Source organism: Vicugna pacos, chromosome 31, assembly GCF_048564905.1.
Source record: "Vicugna pacos chromosome 31, VicPac4, whole genome shotgun sequence".
Taxonomy (NCBI): Eukaryota; Metazoa; Chordata; class Mammalia; order Artiodactyla; family Camelidae; genus Vicugna; species Vicugna pacos.
The window spans coordinates 16802110-16821673 of record NC_133017.1 but is presented as its reverse complement, the minus strand read 5'-3'; the positions used below and the strand labels follow the sequence as shown (position 1 = coordinate 16821673).

At 44.8% G+C, this 19564-nt stretch overlaps 1 protein-coding gene across 6 annotated transcripts in view; it reads left to right on the top strand.

Moving 5' to 3' along the window:
• EXTL3 (exostosin like glycosyltransferase 3) overlaps window positions 1-19564 on the top strand; it is a 95568-nt gene that overhangs the window by 39437 nt on the left and 36567 nt on the right. For 3 of the 6 annotated variants that reach the window (XR_012066091.1, XR_012066090.1, XM_072952706.1), the window contains exons 1-2: window positions 1371-1594; window positions 12946-15571. Coding sequence is in view for 4 of the 6 variants with exons in the window: in XM_072952706.1 (XP_072808807.1) it covers window positions 13424-15571 (2148 nt within the window). In the remaining 2 variants the exon portion in view is untranslated. Of the gene's footprint in view, window positions 1-1370; window positions 1595-11265; window positions 11427-12945; window positions 15572-19564 lie in introns of those variants that run through there. The other 3 variants (XM_072952707.1, XM_072952709.1, XM_031692558.2) reach the window with 3 other exon arrangements.

Sequence of the window (19564 nt, the reverse complement as noted above, 5' to 3'; positions counted from 1 at the left end):
AAAAGAGTGTGTTGGGGGAGAGCAAGGAGATGTCAGGAAAGAGAAGGAAGAGGGGGATCAGAAAAAGAAGGGGCTGATGGGTGTGGAGAAAGAGTGGGCCCTGGAAACCAGGTTGCTAGGGTTTTAAAAGTTTTGTTTTGCAAATGGAATCCTTAGCCCAAACTATCCCCAATGGGAAACTAATCAATCTTAAGTATTTTGTTGGCCCCTGGGCTCCACCGGGAAGGGTGTGTGGACGAGACAGGGCAGCCGTGGAGCGTCTCACTGGGTTTAACGCACAGACCACCCAGGCACAGGGATAGGAGCCAGCCCCTGCCTGGCCCTCCCCAACTTCTCCCGGTCCTGGTGGGTTTACGTTCCCTGGCAGGGACCCTGGAGGAGAAGCCCTGCCCTTTGAAAATTAAAAACATGTTTTATAAAAAGTTGAAGCAAATTGGATCTTAGATTACGTAGCAGCTAGAGATTTATAAGAATGGTTTCAGACCATTCCTGAGTTAACAATCATGATCAGGTGTGTCTTTTAGGATTGGTGGAGTTCCTTCGCCTACCCCCGTCGTTTCAATTATCCAAAAAGGCTTGTCCTGACTTTGCAAGTGTGGAATTAGTCACAGGTCTCTTAGGACCGTAGACTGTGTGCACTTTTTGGTTCACAGCGGTTGGCTCTGAAGTATTTCAAACCATATCGTCTTTTCCTCCCAGTTTTGGTTGAACACGCCAAGGCGATTAGACTAAGCTATTGCTTTTTGCAAAGACCCGGGACTTTTTTTTTCTTAAGCATCCACGCCGCCTGGCCTTTTCTTTGTGGTTAAATATTCAGTGTTCACAGCTCCCGACCATTGCCGGAGCCCTGTCGGCTCGTTGAAGGCGGCCTTTTCTGTTAGGATGGGTTTATTTTTAGTTCCCGGGGCCAGCTTCAAGCAGCTGAGGCTCTGGAGTCGGAACGCGGTCCAGAGCCGGCGGGAGCACTGCCTCCGCAGCCCCCAGAGAGGTTTTTTTGGAAACGGTGGGGCGCACTAGCAAGACGCGGGTCTCAGGACCGGGGGGCGGGCGGGTGCGCGCGCGCTTCCTCCCCTCGGGCGTCTCCCACAATCCCCGGCGCCGCTGCTCTGGGACCCCGGCAAACCCGAGCCCGAGGCCTGGGCGGCCCCTCCGGCTCGGCCCGCAAAGTGGCAGACGCAGCCAAGCCCCGCCCCGCGCCGCCCCGCCCCTCTCCCAACCCCGCCCCTCTCCCAACCCCGCCCCTCTCCCAACCCCGCCCCTCTCCCAACCCCGCCCCTCTCCCAACCCCGCCCCTCTCCCAACCCCGCCCCTCTCCCAACCCCGCCTCTACCCGCGAGGCCCGAGTTCGGCCATTTCCGGCGCGGCGCACTTCGGCAAGTTCCGCCGGCGCTGGTCGGAAATGGTTGCCCGCCAGTAGGGGGAGCGGAGGATCCGGCGCGGCCTGGAAGGCGGGCTGCAGGCGGTGAGAGCGGCTCTTGGGAACCCGCGTCTCGCGCAGGCGGCGGCGGCTCGTCCCTGAACTGGAAGCCGGTAGGACGCCTGGCGGCGGCGGGAACCCCGAGCAGCCGGAGCGGGGGCCCGGAAGCGGCTCATGGTAGGGATCCCCGGGGCTGGCGGCGAGCGCCGGGCGCCGGGCGGGACCAGGTCTGGCCGCGCTGGGGCCGCGGGAGCCGGGGGGAGGCTGCTGCCCGGCTCGGCGGGGGCGTGCAGCCTCGGAGTAGGCCTTCCCAGACGACTCGGGGACCTGAGAAGGACCTCCAGGGCCGTAGCCACCAGCGAGGAGGGGTAACGGCTCCCTGTGGGGCTCTAAACGCGGCCTCCCCACCCCCACACACCCCCTGTACCCCCAGTTACCTCGCACCCACCTCCGCCCCTTTTTTTCTGAGGACTCCACTTTAGCTGTGCAGCCTCTTCAGCTCCCTAAAGCCCTCCTCCCTTCCCTTGCCCCCCGTGTTTGTCCAGCTGCTTATGTAGAGCATCTTCTGTCGACGAGGGGGCAGTCCCGGCTGCCCCCTCCCTTTTTCTGCGTGCACTCACTCCCACATCTGCTTTGCGCTGCATTCAGACCCAGTCGACTGCAGCTGCTCCTCCTCTGGCTTTTTTCACAGGTTCGCCTCCTTTCATGATGAGCCTACAGTCAGAATAGCCACTTCCGGCCCAAGGGTCCAGGTGCTGCTGTTCTGTGCATGTAGGGCTCCTGTGCCCAGGCTCTGTGGCGATGGGCCTAGCCCTGCTTGGGCAGGAGAGGGTCCGCGGAGTGCTTGTCTACACTGCTGAAATCTTAGCCGAGTTGTCCGACCGCGCGGCAGGGTGCGGTGCGAATCCGGAGCCCTTTAGAGATAGAGCAGGGCTGCCAGACTGCAGATAGGGGTTTCTCTTCACGTTGAGCCAGTGGTTCAGGACCTTTTTAGGTAATTGTGGCTCTCCAAAGACTTGCATTTGGTGGTTCCCACCAGCCCTTTTCTTTTTCTTTTTTTTTCCCCCTAAAGTCTAAGGGGCTTCATCAAGTCCTCTTGGTTCTACTGCTTTGGAGGAGGCGGCCAGGCGGAACAGCATGTGTCCATTTTTTTTTCCTTTCCCATATGTGATACACTTAAGAAGTCTAGTATTTCTCTTCCTCACTTTCTTTCTCTAACTTAGCTTCATTTTTGAAGGCTTGGCTCCCCACGTTTTCTTTTCTTTTTTAAATCTTTGTGTGTGGTAGTCACGGAGACTGCATTCCCCCCCGTTTTGCTCAACACTTAACTCGCTCTCTGATTCAGTTATTATAACTGTATCGAGTGCCTGAGATCCTAACCTGGGAGGTCCTGACAGTCTTGAGTGAAGCTCAGCATTCTCAACTTATTTAGCAGGGAGACCTTAATATTTCATAGTGAAAGACAGCCTATCTTAAACTCTTACCTGGCGTGTTAAAAATACCTTATCCTGTGGGAATTTCCTTATCTTCTGCCTGTGGGGAGCCTGAGGAGTTGTAAGTACTCCTAAGTACGAGGGAAACTAGCTTCAGTGCTTTCTGGAAGAGGGTTAGAGTCATGGATCTTCAGAATACTTGAAACATGATTTATTCAATACTTGAAGATGTGGCCGATGCGTTCAGATCTACTAAACAAACGATTGACATGCTTGTGTCTTCATCCTCCCACCCCTACTTTACTAAGGGGGAAAAAAAACCTCGCATTAAATGTTTGGTATGTAGTTGGAATCTCTTTATGATTAGGCCCCAGAGTTTTAATCTATGGTTAAAAAGACTTTCAGTGAACAGGGTAGAGAGAAATGAGTCAGAGGATAAAGTTAAGCCTGAGAAATAGACTTCTGGGATAGAAGGGGAGGTTCAAAGGATGGTTTGGAGCCATCAGAAGAATGTATGGGGATTAGATAAGGACCTGTCCGTTCCCTCAAGGCTTTAGACTAGCTGTTGAACAAAAAGTCCTTGAAGGGCGGTGCTAGAATGAGGCTGTGGCACTCAGGTCCTGTGTTTGTGCGGGGTGGGGGTCCTTATCTAAGAGACTGGTAAATGGTTCCCTAGAGAAGGGTTGGAAATATTGCCTGATGCAGAAGTGGAGTCAGGTATTAGAAAAAAAAAAAAAAGATCCTTCCAGATCTGCTGTTGGTAGAGATTTGAATGTCTGCATACAGTTACTTCAGAGTGAGGCGAGGAATATGAACCTTTCATAAAGTCATCAAACTGTGCACTAATTTCTGCTGGATGTTAAGTTCAGCTCAGAACACTTCTAACATTTATCTCCATCTTGTCTTTGTTTCCTCTTAATTTTTGGTAGCTGTTTCTTTCGCAAACTCTGTAATGATAGGGTAAATAAGAAGAAAGAAAGGATTTTTCATGCCTTTGTAGCTTCCATGAAAATAGCGGAGCTCAGGCAGACGGAGGTTGAGAACTAAAGAGGGACAGGGAGAGGCTCACCGGTAAGTGTGATCCCCTGCCTGAACCAGTCCCACACTCCTTGTACACTTGGAGTTTTTCAGCTCTCTTTGGTGATATCACTAGGTGGAAGAGAAGCAGGATTAAAAATTTTATAATCTTTGGTATATAAGAGGACTGTGGCAGCCTCATTTAGTGATGTATTTACCTCCTCTGCACTTAGGCCATAGTGTGTAGTGTAAGATTTTGCTCACATACACCAAAATGACCCATAAAAATCCCAGGGATGGAGCTCTAGGTCTCAATATTCAGCCACTTAGACGATTTGTAACCCGAGAGTACTTTTAACAGAAAAGTGGGCAAACGTGGTAAGTATTCCAGGCCCTGCAGCATTCGGTCCTGCTGTTGTGGAGGAGAGCAGCGTGTGTATGTGGTACATGTACGTGGTATGTATGTAGGTAACGCCTGCATACAGCCTGCATCCCAATGGGCCTGCTGTAATCCAGTGCGACTGTATTTACAGACCAGGCAGCTGGCTGTGGTCTGCCAGTGCCTGTCCTAGAGGATCACCCCTGCACCCATGTGTCATTGCTCTTGTGTTAGACTGATCAGTGATGTTAATGATTAATGTCCTGGGTGTTCACTTTGTTGACTGTTATCTTATCCTCTTGTATTGTCATCATTTAACCCTCTTCTCCAACTTCCTTTTAAACATTTTTTTCAACAAATGTTTGATACTTTGAGGGAGGAATAAAAAAATTCATTGGATTTGGAATCTTCTATTAGCCTTTATAGTAAGAGAAATAAGATACGTAAGTACATTATGATGGTAGATTACAATAATGTCTTAAATTTCTGTAGTTCTTTGAGACCCTGTAGTACCTTCAAATATTTTTTTCCTCATGTAGATTTTGATCTTTAGGGTAACTCTGAGGTGTAGGAGGCTACATGTTAGAATATTCCTTTTCCTGAGGGGGAAGAAAGGTAGGAAAGAAAACTGAGACTTGGAGGGGGAGATTTAGTTATTTGACCAGATATGGTAGGAGGCAGTTGGCTAGTAATGCTTACTGACCTGCCCCTGCTTGAATACTTACAATGAGGTGACCCTCACTGGGCAGCCCATTCTAATTTGCAGACCAGTTTTTAGGACACTTTTCCTTATTGAGCTGCAGTTTGCCTCTCTGTGAGCGTCACCTTTTAGAGCTGTGTAGAACAGGTCTGCTCCTTTTCCCTGTGACAGTTGGGCCAATGCTTGGGGGTGGCTGTCCTTTCCCCAGACATGGGGATCCCGCAAGGCCTGTGTACATACCATTTGGCCACCCAGCTTACACGAAGACTTGCATTGGGAGCCAACTTTTAGAAATGGGGAGATTTCACATAAAAAAATCGCTGATTTCTACCTTTCTTGAGAAGAAATTAGAGGCTTGGGTGATACAGAGCCCTGATGGTAGTCATCTCCCTTAGCTGATGCGTGTACTCTCCGTTTTGCTAAAGTCTCTGCCGCCAGCTTCCCTTGTTCACTTGACTCTCAGGGCCTCCGTAGTCGTTGGGATTCCCGCCCGCTTCCTGGCCTTCTACTCCATGGACTCTTGATGGCAGTTTCTTTCAGGTGCTTCTTTGACAGTTTCAGGTCCCCTCACGGACTTCTCAGTCCTCTGCCGCCCATTTACTTTGTTAATGTCCCTCTAAAACTGTGGCGCTCAGCACAGCATTCTCAGTTTACAGTGTCCTCTGTCAGTACCAAGTAGGGAGTAACTTTCACTCTTCTGTTTTTGACACTATACTTTATTTAAAAGATAACAGAAAAACAGGTGACGGTGTTTTTTTCCTAATCAGTCACATTCTTGACTCACTGAAATTATAGTTAACTGAAATCACAACTCTGTGCATGTGTACACTGTTATTAAACTGAATCATTTCCACGTAGTTTTGGGCTCTTAAGTGCTTAACTCTGCCTTTTTTTCTTTAAAATGTTATCTGCTTAGATATTCCAGACTGAAAACATCTTTTTGTATCGTGGGTTTATTTTCCAACCTTGACTTTCTCTTCCCACCATGACTTCCTTTATTTCTGAAGCAGAGCTGTACAGTATAAATGCATTGTGGCTTATAACGGTGAGGATCCTAAACTATTATTAATGATTTCAGTGGAAAATTAAGGGGGGAGGTCTTGAAAGAAAACACTATGCTTGAAATTTTGGAGGTAAACAAAAGGAGGTCTTGGGAATAACCTTGCTACTTGAGTTGATATGTTGGTAATATTTTCCCCCCAGTAAAACCAGTATTTATGTGCTTTTTGTCTGCAAGGCAGTTACAAGTCAGTGGGGGTCCTACAATCTAAAAGGATCTCTGAGGTCCTATAGTCTACCCCTTTCATTTAGGGATTCAAGAAGGCTGAGGAGCATATGAGTCAGGAAGGACAAAGAGTTGTGAAATTAGGGGGGTCTGATGAATCAGACAGCTGATAGCAGTAAAGGGATGACAGAGTTGGAGTCTCTGGTTCAATTCACCCATGAAAGTTGGATGCCTGAGTGATAAAGCTGATTTATGTATGGTTTAGCAAACTTCTACTTCAGTTTTGTCTGTTTTAGGGAGGCCTGGAGCGCTAATGATATCAATTATATGCCTCCGTAGCATCAAGTGAAAATCCTATTTTCTTGAGAAATGGAAGCCCCTAGAGAAATTAGTTTACGCTCCAGGCACTTGCACATCAAGCTGACTGTTCCGGAAAGGTTCTTTAGCAAAATCCACCCAAAGACCTTATTTTAACAAACCTGTTTTTACACCACCTCCTTTCATACAGTGCAATCTGTATTTTTCCACTTAACGTTATATTGTGAACATTTTCCCATTTTATCTAAAATGATAGAAAGCTTATTGATAACATGGTAATTATATCAGACATGGGTTCTATCATACTTTCTATATAACCTTCCTCCTAATCTTGGCCATTTATTTATATTCATATGTGTATATGTATATATATCTCGCTATTATAAAGAATGCTGTGATGATTACATCTTTATAATACAAATCTTCACATAGAATGCATTCCTAGAAAGTGAACTTGCTGACTCGAAGGTCCGAATATTTTAAAGACTTTGTTACAGATGGCAAATTACTTTTCAGTTTACTTTCCTGCTAATACAACGTAAGAAGACCTGTCACCGTAGCTGCCTGCAGGACAGAGATGTACTGTACTTTATTATAGTGAGGGGTATACTTTGTAATGGTTTAGGGTGGACATTCTTGAAATTAAATCATTTTTCTCATTCATGATTCTTTCCTAAGAATAATTTCTGGAAGTGGAATTGTAGGGTCAGGGCCTTGGCACCGTTCCAGGGCTTTTATTACTCGAGGCCAGGCTGTGCTCAGGGAGGGTTGTCTGTGCTCCCTCCCAGCGCCCGAGTGTGGGGATGCTGCCCTCGATCCGGGCTAGCACTAGGTGCTGTGGTTTTACAGTTCTCTGCTAATTTGTAGGTGGGAAGTGTCACTGTGTCTTGTTTTAAATCTGCCTTTAATTTCTGGAGTGACTGAACATTTTTAAATGTTTAGCCGTTGGGCCCCTTCTTTTCGTGAAGTTTCCTGTTTATTTCCTTTGATCGCTGTTATCTTGCCTTTACTTCTACTACTAATGCTGTGTTGTTGATGCTTCCCCCAGTCTTTTCACGGAATCTCAGCTTTTTTTTTTTTCTTATAAATATATAGAAGCCTGGGATTCTTATGTAGTCAAATTTGTTGAGCTTTTCTTTTGTGGATTCTGCTTCTGCTTGGATTCCTATAAAAGTGGCTGTACTTATCTTGAAGTGAAATTACATTTATGTTTTCTTTTTGTTCTTTTTATGGTTTCATTTATTACAGCTACATCCTGAATCTGTCTGGGACTTATTTTGGGATTTGGTTTAGGAATTCAGCTTTATTTTTTTCCAAAAAGCTAATTGTCAGCATTATTTATGGAAAAATCTAGTGTGGTGTACTTTATTTTTTCCTTACTTTCCTTTGTTTAAAAGAAATGTTTTTAGTGTGGTGTACTTTGAAAGTGACTGCAAAAAGATAATATTTTTCTTTTTTCTTTTTTTTGTTGTCAATGTATTCGTTTCTTTTATTTTAAGGAAGTGATGAAGAATAATAAAGAATCTATAGTTTAATTTTGCACAAAATGATTCTCGCAAATATCTACTTTCTACTTGCATTTTTACTGGCATTTATGAAGGAATTGTGTTGAGGTTTTGACTTTTTTTTGTCTTTTTTTTGTTTTTTTTTAACTTTTATTGATTTATAATCATTTGATAATATTTTTCTTAATCACAAAAGTAATACATACTTATTATAAAGAGAATGAAGACAAAATGAATCTTTGAAGTAAACAAATAGTAAACAGGTGGGTAGCAGGGTACAGGTCAGACACCTGGGTTTATGTCTGGGCTCCTCAGCTTCTTGCTGTGTGGCCTTAAACAAGTTACCTAACCTCAGGGATTCACACTGCTTTTTCTGCAAAGTAGAAATAACAAGCCTAGCCCCCAGATGGCTGATTTAAGGATGAGATGAGATGGTATGTGTAAAGTATGTTCTCTACAGTACATTCTAAATATAAATATAGTTGTAACATGTGAAAGGTCCTCCTACCCCTCGCATCTTCCAAAAGTCTATGATGTAGACTTTCTACGTGAGTAAGGTATATTGCTCTTTGACTTCCTTAGTTGTCTGTGATTCCCTTGATTGAGATGTCATCAATCTGAATGAGACTTGTCACCAGTTCTTTGTTAAACCAAGTTTTGAGTTAGAATTGTGTGCTCTGCTTGTATTTATTTTATTTTTTTTATGATGGGGAGGTAGTTAGGTTTCGTCACTGACTTCCACTTGGAGGAGGTGCTGGGGATTGAACCTGGGGCCTCTTGCGTGATGAGCATGTGCTCTACCACTTGAGCTGTACCTTTTCCCCCAGAATTATGTGCTCTGCATTTAAGTCACCTGGGAGCTTTGTCAAACTGCAGGAGCTTGGGCCCCATACTTGGGATTCTGATTTGGTTAATACTGAGTGGGCCTCGGTTTATTGTGTGTAAACATTCTTAGGTATTTGTGCATCCGATTTGTAACCCTAGTTAAAAAAATAAGACCATATGATTTTGGTTTGTGGGATGTTGTCAAACTGGTGGGAAGGGAAACAGATGTAGGAAATGGCATAATTTTCAGCTTGAGAACTTACCCTGGGAGTTGGGACTTCTGGATTCAGGTATATTGCTGACTAAACGCAGCAATATTGTGACCTGAGTTAATCAAGAATCTTAGTTTAATACCTGTATACGGTTGAGCTGTGGAAGGAATGCTATTATGGGTGAGTTCCTTTTGTGTATATTGTGATTTGTCTGCTAGTGGCGTTTGTGGAACATCTTTGGACTTAGAAGTCTGTTCTGATGCCGTAATAATGGTGGCTCAGCTCTGTGGGTTCTCCTTGATTGTATCATAATCTTGACCCAGTATGTCAGTGCACAACCAGTATTTCTCACCTGATTTTGGTTTTTAATTGCTGACAACTTTCTATTTCCCTTATTTTACATCCGGGTTAAATTTATCCGTAAATAAACTGTGGTGGTTGTATTGTGAAAAGCACATGGCCTTGCTCTCCTGTAACTTGTGAATTGCCTACATTCAGTTTTTACAAGTCATTTATCTACAGTTAACTCCCCTAGAAAGTGCCTCTTGTTATTATGAACGTAGAAGAGAGAAGTCAGAGTCTTCACAGTGGTAGTAGTATTGGGAAATCTGTTTTTGTTAGTTTAATTTGTTTAGCTTAGTAACATACCTGCTGATTTTTGAACTGGGTACTGCCTTGATGACAGGCTGCTTGCCATGCCTGTGCTTAGCAGAGAATGAGGAAATTACGTTCTTTGGGGTCGTTACAGTGTTTAAAAGCAAAACAAAATCTCTGAAGTATTGCTTTCAGCAACCTTCCTGAAATGATACTCTGCGCAGAACTATCTGTATCTAGTTTGAAGGTCTTGTGGCGGTGACAGTCACAGCAGCAATGCAGACGGTTCTGTGGAACCTGCACCTGTGCTGGGATAGAATTTTGCCTGCTTGGTGGGCCGGTTTTGACTTAAAAGAAGAGGAAACACTACTCCACACACAGATGCACTGGTAGGTCATTTGCTCTGAGTATATTGTTTTCTTGTTTTATTTAGCAGATAAAGGAATATGAATATAGGGTTGACTTTAGGTTCTGGAGTAGTGTTACTATGTGTTTTAATTATAATTAATCATTATCCATGATTACAGTGCAGCAGTAGTAATATGGGTAATTTAAAAATAATTTATGCGTGTAATTATGTACATATGCCTTGTATTCCTTGAGTTAACATCACAGGCAGTTTACCATAATGGTTAAGACATCAAGAGAATGGGCCTTAGAGTTAGAGTAACTTTGATTTGAATCCGAGTTTTACTCGATATGGATGACCTTGGGCAAATTACGTAACCTCTGTGCTTTGGTTTCTCACGTACAAAATGGGAATAATAGTAGTACCTACTTCATAGGATTGTTGTGAAGATTAAGTATGTTAAGGGATGTAAGAGGCACACAGTAAATATTTAACAAATGTTAGCTGTCATCATAATTGTTTAAAATGTTGGGGGGAGGGTAGAGCTCAGTCGTACAGCGCATGCTTACCGTGCATGAGGTCCTGGGTTCAGTCCCCAGGACCGCCTCTGAAAAAAATAAACCAAATTCTCCCCCCTCCCCCCTCCCCCAGTCATGTTAAAAAGTCAGTTGAAGGTTTACTTTGGGAGCATCTGTAAAGTGTCTAGCTTCTCTGTGTCTTGCCCATTTCCCTTCATACCTTTTGAATGTAACACAGAACAGCAGCCCAAGTAGAACCAGCTATTTATTCGCTTGTTTCCTCCCTTCTGTTTTCTTTCTCTCTTCCATTGAGTGTTTTACTTTAGTTCCGTTTAGTTTTTTTTTTTATGAAGAAAATTATACAACCTTTTTGAAAGGCATTGACCTTATTAAAAGGCATTGAACAAGATCTGAATAAACAGAGAAATACACCAAATCCATGATGGGAAGTTTCAATATCAGACTGTTTTTTTTAAAAGAAGAAAAGTCGAGTCAGTAGGATGGTTGTTGTATCAACAAACTTGAAAGTAAGGTCCTGATCACAGGTGATGTTGCTACTGATGATGAAAGGGTTTGCCATTGTGGTGAGGAATGTTCAAGAGGAGGCAAAGAAGAGGCGCTTATAGAGGGTGTGGGTACGTTGGGGTGTGTGTTAGGGACAAGGTGAAGTGGGAAGCACGAGTATGTACAGAATTCTGAATTGGAACTCTGAGCCCCAAGTAACTTCTCAGCTTATCTCCTGGATTTTTGACTTGAGTCATTTACCATTACAGCTTTCCAGGAACATAGCTGGTTTCAAGCCCTCAGATGAGTTTGGTTAGCAGATCAAGAATTCTGTCAGGAAAGCAAGCCCCGGAGTTCACTATTTCAAGGAATTATATACTGGAGTCTAATGTTACATGAGTCAGAGAAGGAAAGGACCCTGAACCATATGGTAAGGAGGGAATGAATCAGCTGGGTTGCCTGGATTCTGCCTTCTTTTTTCCTCCACTCCATTCTGTCTTTGTTATGATTTGATTGTAAGTCCACAGAACGTTTTTTGAAAACAAAAAGATTTTAACATTTGAATTCAGAGGCTCATGCTTTAGAAGTGCTGACCTGCCTTCTGTGGGATATTTGTTCACCTGTTAATTATCCAAATTTAGGTCATTCAGATTTAGGCTTTTTCATGGTGGGTGTTTTTTGGTTTTTGTTGTCCTTATCTTGTGATATACTTAATCAAGCCTTACAGTAACATCGTCATCCCTTTTCATTTAAAGGGAGAGGAGACTGTCACTCATTTAATAGTAGAGCATCCATGGAGCACTGCTCACTGCGCTGCCTCGTAGTCGTGCCCTCGTGGTTTGTTTGTATCTTTCTGGGCTAAAGGAAGTTCCATGATGTCAAGGATTATCTTACTTTCTGGATTCTCCCACAGTTACACTTAGCATATCTTAGACTTGTTAAGAGTATGGTAAATGCTTTTTCGAGGAAACCAATGAAGGAAGTTGGGAGTGTTCTTTGGTGCAGAGTGTCATGAACTCACGTCTCAGACGTGTTGCCTTTAAGGGGAAGGCAGCTGGAAAGCTGTGACCTGTGATAGTCAAGTGTGGCAGGAGAGCAGGGCTGGGAACGTTGTGTCAAGATTTATTAGCCTGAAGTACCCTCACATCCTCTAGCCTTTATCATCATAGCCACACGGTACATTGCTGCTGTCTCTATCCGCTCATCTCTGTTTCGGGAGACTAGAAAACTGGGGCCCAAGGGCTGATAGCAGATCTCTCCAAAGGATAAGAAATAACGCCCCTCATTTCTAAGTATAGTGTTCTTTCTGAAAGACCAAGTTACTATTTATATTTTAAGAAGGAGCACATGATGTCTGCTAACAGAAGATAAAGGAGAAGCAAACTGGGAAATACATCTCATCTCTGGATTACCGACCCCACCACTGGGTAGAGATCAAAAAGAGTTCTCTTCAGCTCTTTTCAACTCTGAATGTAATAAATGGAGCTTCTCAGGAGTGTTTTTTGCTTTTTTTTTTTAATAGTTCTAAGGGAATCTTGTATGTTAGCAATGAACATAGCTACTAAGGGTGGGTAGGAGGGTGTTTCTCTTCATTTAATGATGATGCCTAAGTCTAGAATAACAAATTGTCATGAACCTTTTGCCCTCTGTTGAGTGTGGTTGACCATCATTTTATACGGCTCTAATACTGCTCTGTATCCACTCAGTTAGGAAGGTGTGTGTGTTCTAAACACTGAAGCTGTTTTTGGACACTTACCTTATCCATTTCTTCCTAACCGCAAGTAAAATATCCATACCAAACAAAACCTACATTGGACTTAAAATGTTCTGCAAGATACACACCAATGATCCAGCCATTGTTCCATCTTACAAGATGAAAGTTACTGAGGGAGGGCAGGGTTGTAGAACATAACCTCTTCAAGGCTGACTTGGTTCTCTTTCTTTTGCAGGCCTGATTGTTGGCAGTGACATCGATGAGAGATTGGCATTTATTTCTGTTCTGACCAACTACTTTATAGCTGTGAAAGAGAACTATGCATATGTGTTGGTCAGCAAAACCAAGGAACCAGAGCTATGGCAGTTGACAGAGTCTGTCTGATTCCAGGATATTTTTCCTGGGTTCCAGCATCAGGGACCTCCTGCCTTCCATCTCATCCACTATGTGGTCCCTTTTACCGTTTGATAAAGATTAAGGACAAGTTCTTTGGTCAACAGCCAGAACTTAAAATCTGCTGGAATAGGGTCAGAGACCATTTCAATCACAGCTGAGGAAGATGAAATTCCCGTTTTATCTGGTGCCTTGTCCAGGGAGCACACTAACTGTGGGAAACGTGGGAGTGAGAAGAGATTGAGTTTTGTTTGATAGAAACTCATGGTTATGGCGAGTGACCCAACGTGACCAGAGGGGCCAGAGCCACAGAGGAACTCATGACGGGCTATACCATGTTGCGGAATGGGGGCGTGGGCAACGGAGGTCAGACGTGCATGTTGCGGTGGTCCAACCGGATCCGGCTCACGTGGCTCAGCTTCACTCTCTTCATCATCCTGGTGTTCTTCCCCCTCATTGCTCACTATTACCTCACCACCCTGGATGAGGCTGATGAGGCCGGCAAGCGGATTTTCGGCCCACGTGCCGGTAACGAGCTGTGCGAGGTGAAGCACGTGCTGGATCTCTGCCGAATCCGCGAGTCTGTAAGTGAAGAGCTCTTGCAGCTGGAGGCCAAGCGGCAAGAGCTCAATAGTGAGATCGCCAAGCTCAATCTGAAGATCGAAGCCTGTAAGAAGAGCATTGAGAATGCCAAGCAGGACCTGCTGCAGCTCAAGAATGTCATCAGCCAGACCGAGCACTCTTACAAAGAGCTGATGGCCCAGAATCAGCCCAAACTTTCTCTGCCCATCCGGCTGCTCCCGGAGAAGGACGACGCCGGCCTTCCTCCCCCCAAGGTCCTGCGGAGCTGCAGGCTGCACAACTGTTTCGATTATTCTCGTTGCCCTCTCACCTCTGGCTTCCCAGTCTATGTTTATGACAGTGACCAGTTTGCCTTTGGCAGCTACCTGGACCCCTTGGTCAAGCAGGCTTTTCAGGCTACAGCACGAGCTAACGTTTATGTTACAGACAACGCGGACATTGCCTGCCTTTATGTGATCTTAGTGGGAGAGATGCAGGAGCCGGTCGTGCTGCGGCCTGCTGACCTTGAGAAGCAGCTGTCCTCTCTGCCGCACTGGCGGACAGATGGACACAACCACGTCGTCATCAATCTGTCCCGGAAGTCAGACACACAGAATTTGCTGTACAATGTCAGTACAGGCCGTGCCATGGTGGCCCAGTCCACTTTCTATGCTGCGCAGTACAGACCCGGCTTTGACTTGGTGGTGTCACCGCTAGTCCATGCCATGTCAGAGCCCAACTTCATGGAAATCCCGCCACAGGTGCCTGTGAAGCGGAAATATCTCTTCACCTTCCAGGGTGAGAAGATTGAGTCTCTGAGATCCAGCCTGCAGGAGGCCCGCTCCTTTGAGGAGGAGATGGAGGGTGACCCTCCAGCTGACTATGATGATCGGATCATTGCCACCCTCAAGGCTGTGCAGGATAGCAAACTGGATCAGGTCCTGGTAGAATTTACCTGCAAAAACCAGCCCAAACCCAGTCTGCCTACTGAGTGGGCTCTGTGTGGGGAGCGAGAAGACCGCTTAGAATTGCTCAAGCTTTCCACCTTTGCCCTCATCATCACTCCTGGGGACCCTCACTTGGTTATTTCCTCCGGGTGTGCCACCCGGCTCTTTGAAGCCTTGGAAGTCGGGGCCGTCCCAGTTGTGCTGGGGGAGCAGGTACAGCTTCCCTACCAGGACATGCTGCAGTGGAGTGAGGCAGCCCTGGTGGTGCCCAAGCCACGAGTGACCGAGGTCCACTTCCTGTTACGGAGCCTCTCAGACAGTGACCTGCTGGCTATGAGGCGGCAAGGCCGCTTCCTCTGGGAGACTTACTTCTCGACCGCTGACAGTATTTTCAACACCGTGCTGGCCATGATTAGGACTCGCATACAGATCCCAGCTGCTCCCATCCGGGAGGAGGCGGCAGCTGAGATCCCCCATCGCTCAGGCAAGGCAGCTGGGACGGACCCCAACATGGCGGACAACGGGGACCTGGACCTGGGGCCAGTGGAAACCGAGCCGCCCTATGCCTCCCCTAGATACCTCCGCAACTTCACCTTGACCGTCACCGACTTCTACCGCAGCTGGAACTCTGCGCCAGGGCCTTTCCACCTCTTCCCCCACACACCGTTTGACCCTGTATTGCCCTCAGAGGCCAAATTCTTGGGCTCAGGGACTGGATTTCGGCCTATTGGTGGTGGAGCTGGGGGTTCTGGCAAGGAGTTTCAGGCAGCGCTTGGAGGCAATGTTCCCCGAGAGCAGTTCACGGTGGTGATGTTGACTTATGAGCGGGAGGAAGTGCTCATGAACTCTTTAGAGAGGCTGAATGGCCTCCCTTACCTGAACAAGGTGGTGGTGGTGTGGAATTCTCCCAAGCTGCCGTCAGAGGACCTCCTGTGGCCTGACATTGGCGTCCCCATCATGGTAATAGAAAAACGAGTAGTTTTGTTTTACTGCATGAGAGAGTATTTCACTCTGAATCTCTTTTCCATATATATATATTTGTTTTGTTTTGTTTTTAAGCTCTACAGATTCTTTCCCCATGAAATTTCTGCTTGCTTCTTTTTCAGTCCTTTCAGGCCTTGCCAGTTCCGTCTCTGCTACTCACTTCTGAAATCTCCTAAGATGCTCCGGTACTGAAACTGGTATTGGCCCCAGGAAGGTTTACAAAATCCCTCCAGTGACCTCACAGACTTCTGTGTCGTCACAAAGACGTTGATGATGAGAATGATGATGCAGAGCTAACATTTAAGAAGCACTCATGATCTCTGCACTTACAGTTTAACGTTTATAGAACTTACGTGACTGACTAGAATGATTTCTTTGTTTTATGTCTGTGGAACCTGAGGCTTAGAGATGTTAGTTACTTTGCCTCCATGATTAGCAATCATGGAGGAGCTTTAGTGTGTCTGATTTCAGAAGCTACAGTTTTAATCACCTCCCAGTGGATTTAGGAAGAAGACCTGTTTCATTTAACAGGATCATATGCATGTCCTTTGGGAGACGGGAGTCAGGGTTTGGTATTTTGGGAGTTGAAGATCCTGAACCTTTTCTGTAGTCTCTTGCAGGTTCCTTCTCATTCTTTACTCCATCTGTTATGGCTAGGATGCTGTATTTTACAGGAAAAAATAATAGCCAAATAGGCAGGATAGAGCTTCAGGTCTGAGTACTTTGTTTATCCACCTTCTGATGTAATTTGTCAATCCAGAGGGAGATTACCCATTTCTATTAAGTGTGAAGCCTTAGAGCAAGTCTTCAGCAACCTGGCAACTACTTACCCTGCAGCATAGGTACTTCCTTCCCAGAAAATGGTAGCAAAGAAAGGCAGAGGTCTGATGGGCTGTGCATTACTAGAAGGTTGCTTAAGAAAATTAGTGTAGTTTTTTAAATGTTTATTTCATTGAGGAATTAATTCATGTTAAATATTTTCTAAGCAACATCCTGATATAATGGAAAAGTGTGAGTTTTGGAGTGATGCAGACCTGGGATCAAATACTCATTTTGTGATCTTTGGTAAGTTAATTAATTTCTTTGACTTCGGGATTAAAAAGGAATCTAAGATAATACAAGTAAAGACTCTAGAAAGATGCCCAATAATTATTTGATTCCTACTCATCCCTTCATGTCAAAGCAGATGGAGGGCTGTGTGGTTATTCTGCTTGTTTATGGACTGCTTGAACTCCCTTCACTGACGAAGCCCCTTGTATCCACTGCATCATTTCCCTTGTGTCATAGCTGTTCCTACCTTCTTTCTCATGTACGATTCTTTGTTTTCATGTTCTGTCTTACTATCGCTGCTACTGTCATACTGCTGCTAATCTTTGCTTGTGTTTATTATCTGAGGCTATTCAAAGACTGTAGAGTTATAAAAACTTTTCATCCCAGAATTTATCTTGTGTATTGAGAGAAGTGTTGTAAATGTGGAGATTACTTTATAGACTTCTTCCCAAATAAATTTCACTTTTTTCTTTCTCAGTTACAACTTTTTGAATGTCATTGAAATTAAAAAAAAAAAATCATTTGTTCTGTGAAAGGTAGATTCTGCTCAAATAGAATAACCAAGCAGGCTTTGTTTTCCATTTTCCTGAGTTTCCTTCGAATTTGATAGCGAAGTAGAGAAGCCGATGCCACTGCAGTTAACAGGGGCCGAAATCTGTCAGAGAACTTACCAGAACTAATCCTTGCTTTTCACTCTGGTGGGAAATAAGTCGTCCTCTGTGATTACTGGGCAGCTCATTGCAGCAATACAATGCCTAGTCACAAAATGCCAGAAACTTTCCAGATGGGAGGCCATTCTGAATAGCTTGCTCATATTAGCAATACACCCTTTTTTTTCTAGTTCTTCTAAAAAAGAAGAAACTTTCGAGCTGGAGAATTTCACTCCATTCTCTAAATATATGGGCTGCTTTCTATTTAAGAGAGGCAGGTTTTTGGGGGCAGCAGTTGAATTGCTGACCTCTTAGGCCCAGAGCCGACATTACTGTCCAGGTTTCAGGGCTTAGAGGGACGACCTGGCTTCTCTCCCCGTGGGAACTACAAGGGGGGCATCTTAGAGCGGTTTTCCAGCAAGGATGCAGACGTGCCCTCCGGTTACAGGTCTTTATAAAATTAGCAGGAGGGTGGTTCCCAGGCAATCTCTCAGACTTCAGTCCTTCAGGGAAAATGATTGGAAATCAGCATTTTGGCCAAAAGAATCAGCCCCGGCACCTACCTGCCATTTCAGAGAGCACTGGGCAGTTTGTGCTTCTGCTCAGGTTGTCTTCACAGCAGTGTGCATGGAGGCTGGGCGTTTGTGGGCTGTGAAATCTGTTGAGCCCTAGGTGTTAAGTATTTTGAGAGGGATTGTCTTAGGGGTACCTACTGCGATTTATATGTTAAAGTTCCCCATTCTTTTCTGTTATTTACATAACAAAGAGAAATCACATCAGATCTGGCTTAGAGTAAATGTAATCTTCTCTGCCCCCATGCTTGGACCCCCCTGTCCCAAGTGCTTTATGTAAAGAGAATTTCAGTTCAGGTGGGCTAGGGCCCGGGCACGGTGACTGGCCTGCACCCAGGGGGAGGGGGACGTCCACTTGTGCTGGCTCTCTCGCCTGAATGGTGCGGGGTTAAAGGCTTTCCACTGTTTCCAGGCCTCCATTGTTTCTGATGATAAGTCTGTGATTTCTCAAGTTTTTTTTCCCCTGTATGTAATGTGTTATTTTTCTCTGCCTGCTTTCAAGACTTTCTTTACATTTGGTTTTCAGCAGTTTGACTGTATATGCCTCAGCGTGGTTTTCTTTGATTTGTATTCCGATGGAGATTTCACTAAACTTCTTGAATCAAGTAATGTATGTTTTTTTAATCATATTTTGGGAAATTTGTATTCAGTATTTATTCATTTTCCTGCTCCATTCTGTCCCTCCTCTCCCTGGGGACTCCATTCTATGGGTATTAGGCATTTTGATATTTTCCCTCAGTTTTCAGCAGCTCTGTTCAGTTTTTAAAAAATCCTTTTTATCTTTGATAATTTCTGTTGATCTGTCATCAAGTTTACTGACTTTTATGTCTACACTACTGTTAAGCTCATTTGGCCAGTTTTATTTATTTATTTTTCATTTAGCCAGTTTTAAATTTCAGATATTGTATTTCCCAGCTTGAGAATTTCCATGTTTTTAAAAATAATAGTTTCTGTTTCTCTGCTGAGATCTCCTGTTTTGTTTTTGTTTTGTTCCCTTTCTGAGTATACCTGACTTCACTGAGCATAGTTATGATAGCTACTTTAATATCTTACTCTGCTGATTCCAACATACAGCTCATTGGAGTATTTGTTGTAATTGAGTTTCTTTTTTTCCTGAGGACTGGGTAATGTTTTTCTGGTTCTTTGTACATCAGACAGTTTTGTATTAAACGTGAATGTTATGTCGTGAAGGCTGTGAATTTTGTTTTGTTTCTCTACAGACTGTTGAGATTTCTGTTTTAGCAGGCAATTAATTTGCCAGAACTCAGACTGCAAGCTCTTTCTCTTGAGTGGCAGCTCAGATGTCCGGTCCTTTTATCCTTAGCTGGTCTGCTTGCAAACAGCACCAAGCTTGCATGGTTCAGGGGGTACCAGAGACTGGGCAGTTTATGCACAGAACTTGGAGCTCCCTCTGTCTGGCTCTCTCCATTCTGGAATCTTTAGTCCAGGGCCTGTGATTGCCCCAGCCTCTTTCCTCGTATTCTTCAGGCCAGAAAGACTTGGGTGTTGTGTGTGAGTTTAAGCTGTCCTGCATGGTCCTGACTTGACTCTGTCTGGCCTGCTCTCTGGGTAAAAGCAACGGTGATGCAGGTAATTCCTTCCTAAATTTCAGCTCCCCTTCATAAGTTGTCGCCTTCTGCTCACTGTCTAGTGCCTTCAGGAAATTGCTTTTTTGGTATTTTTGTCCAGAGTTTATG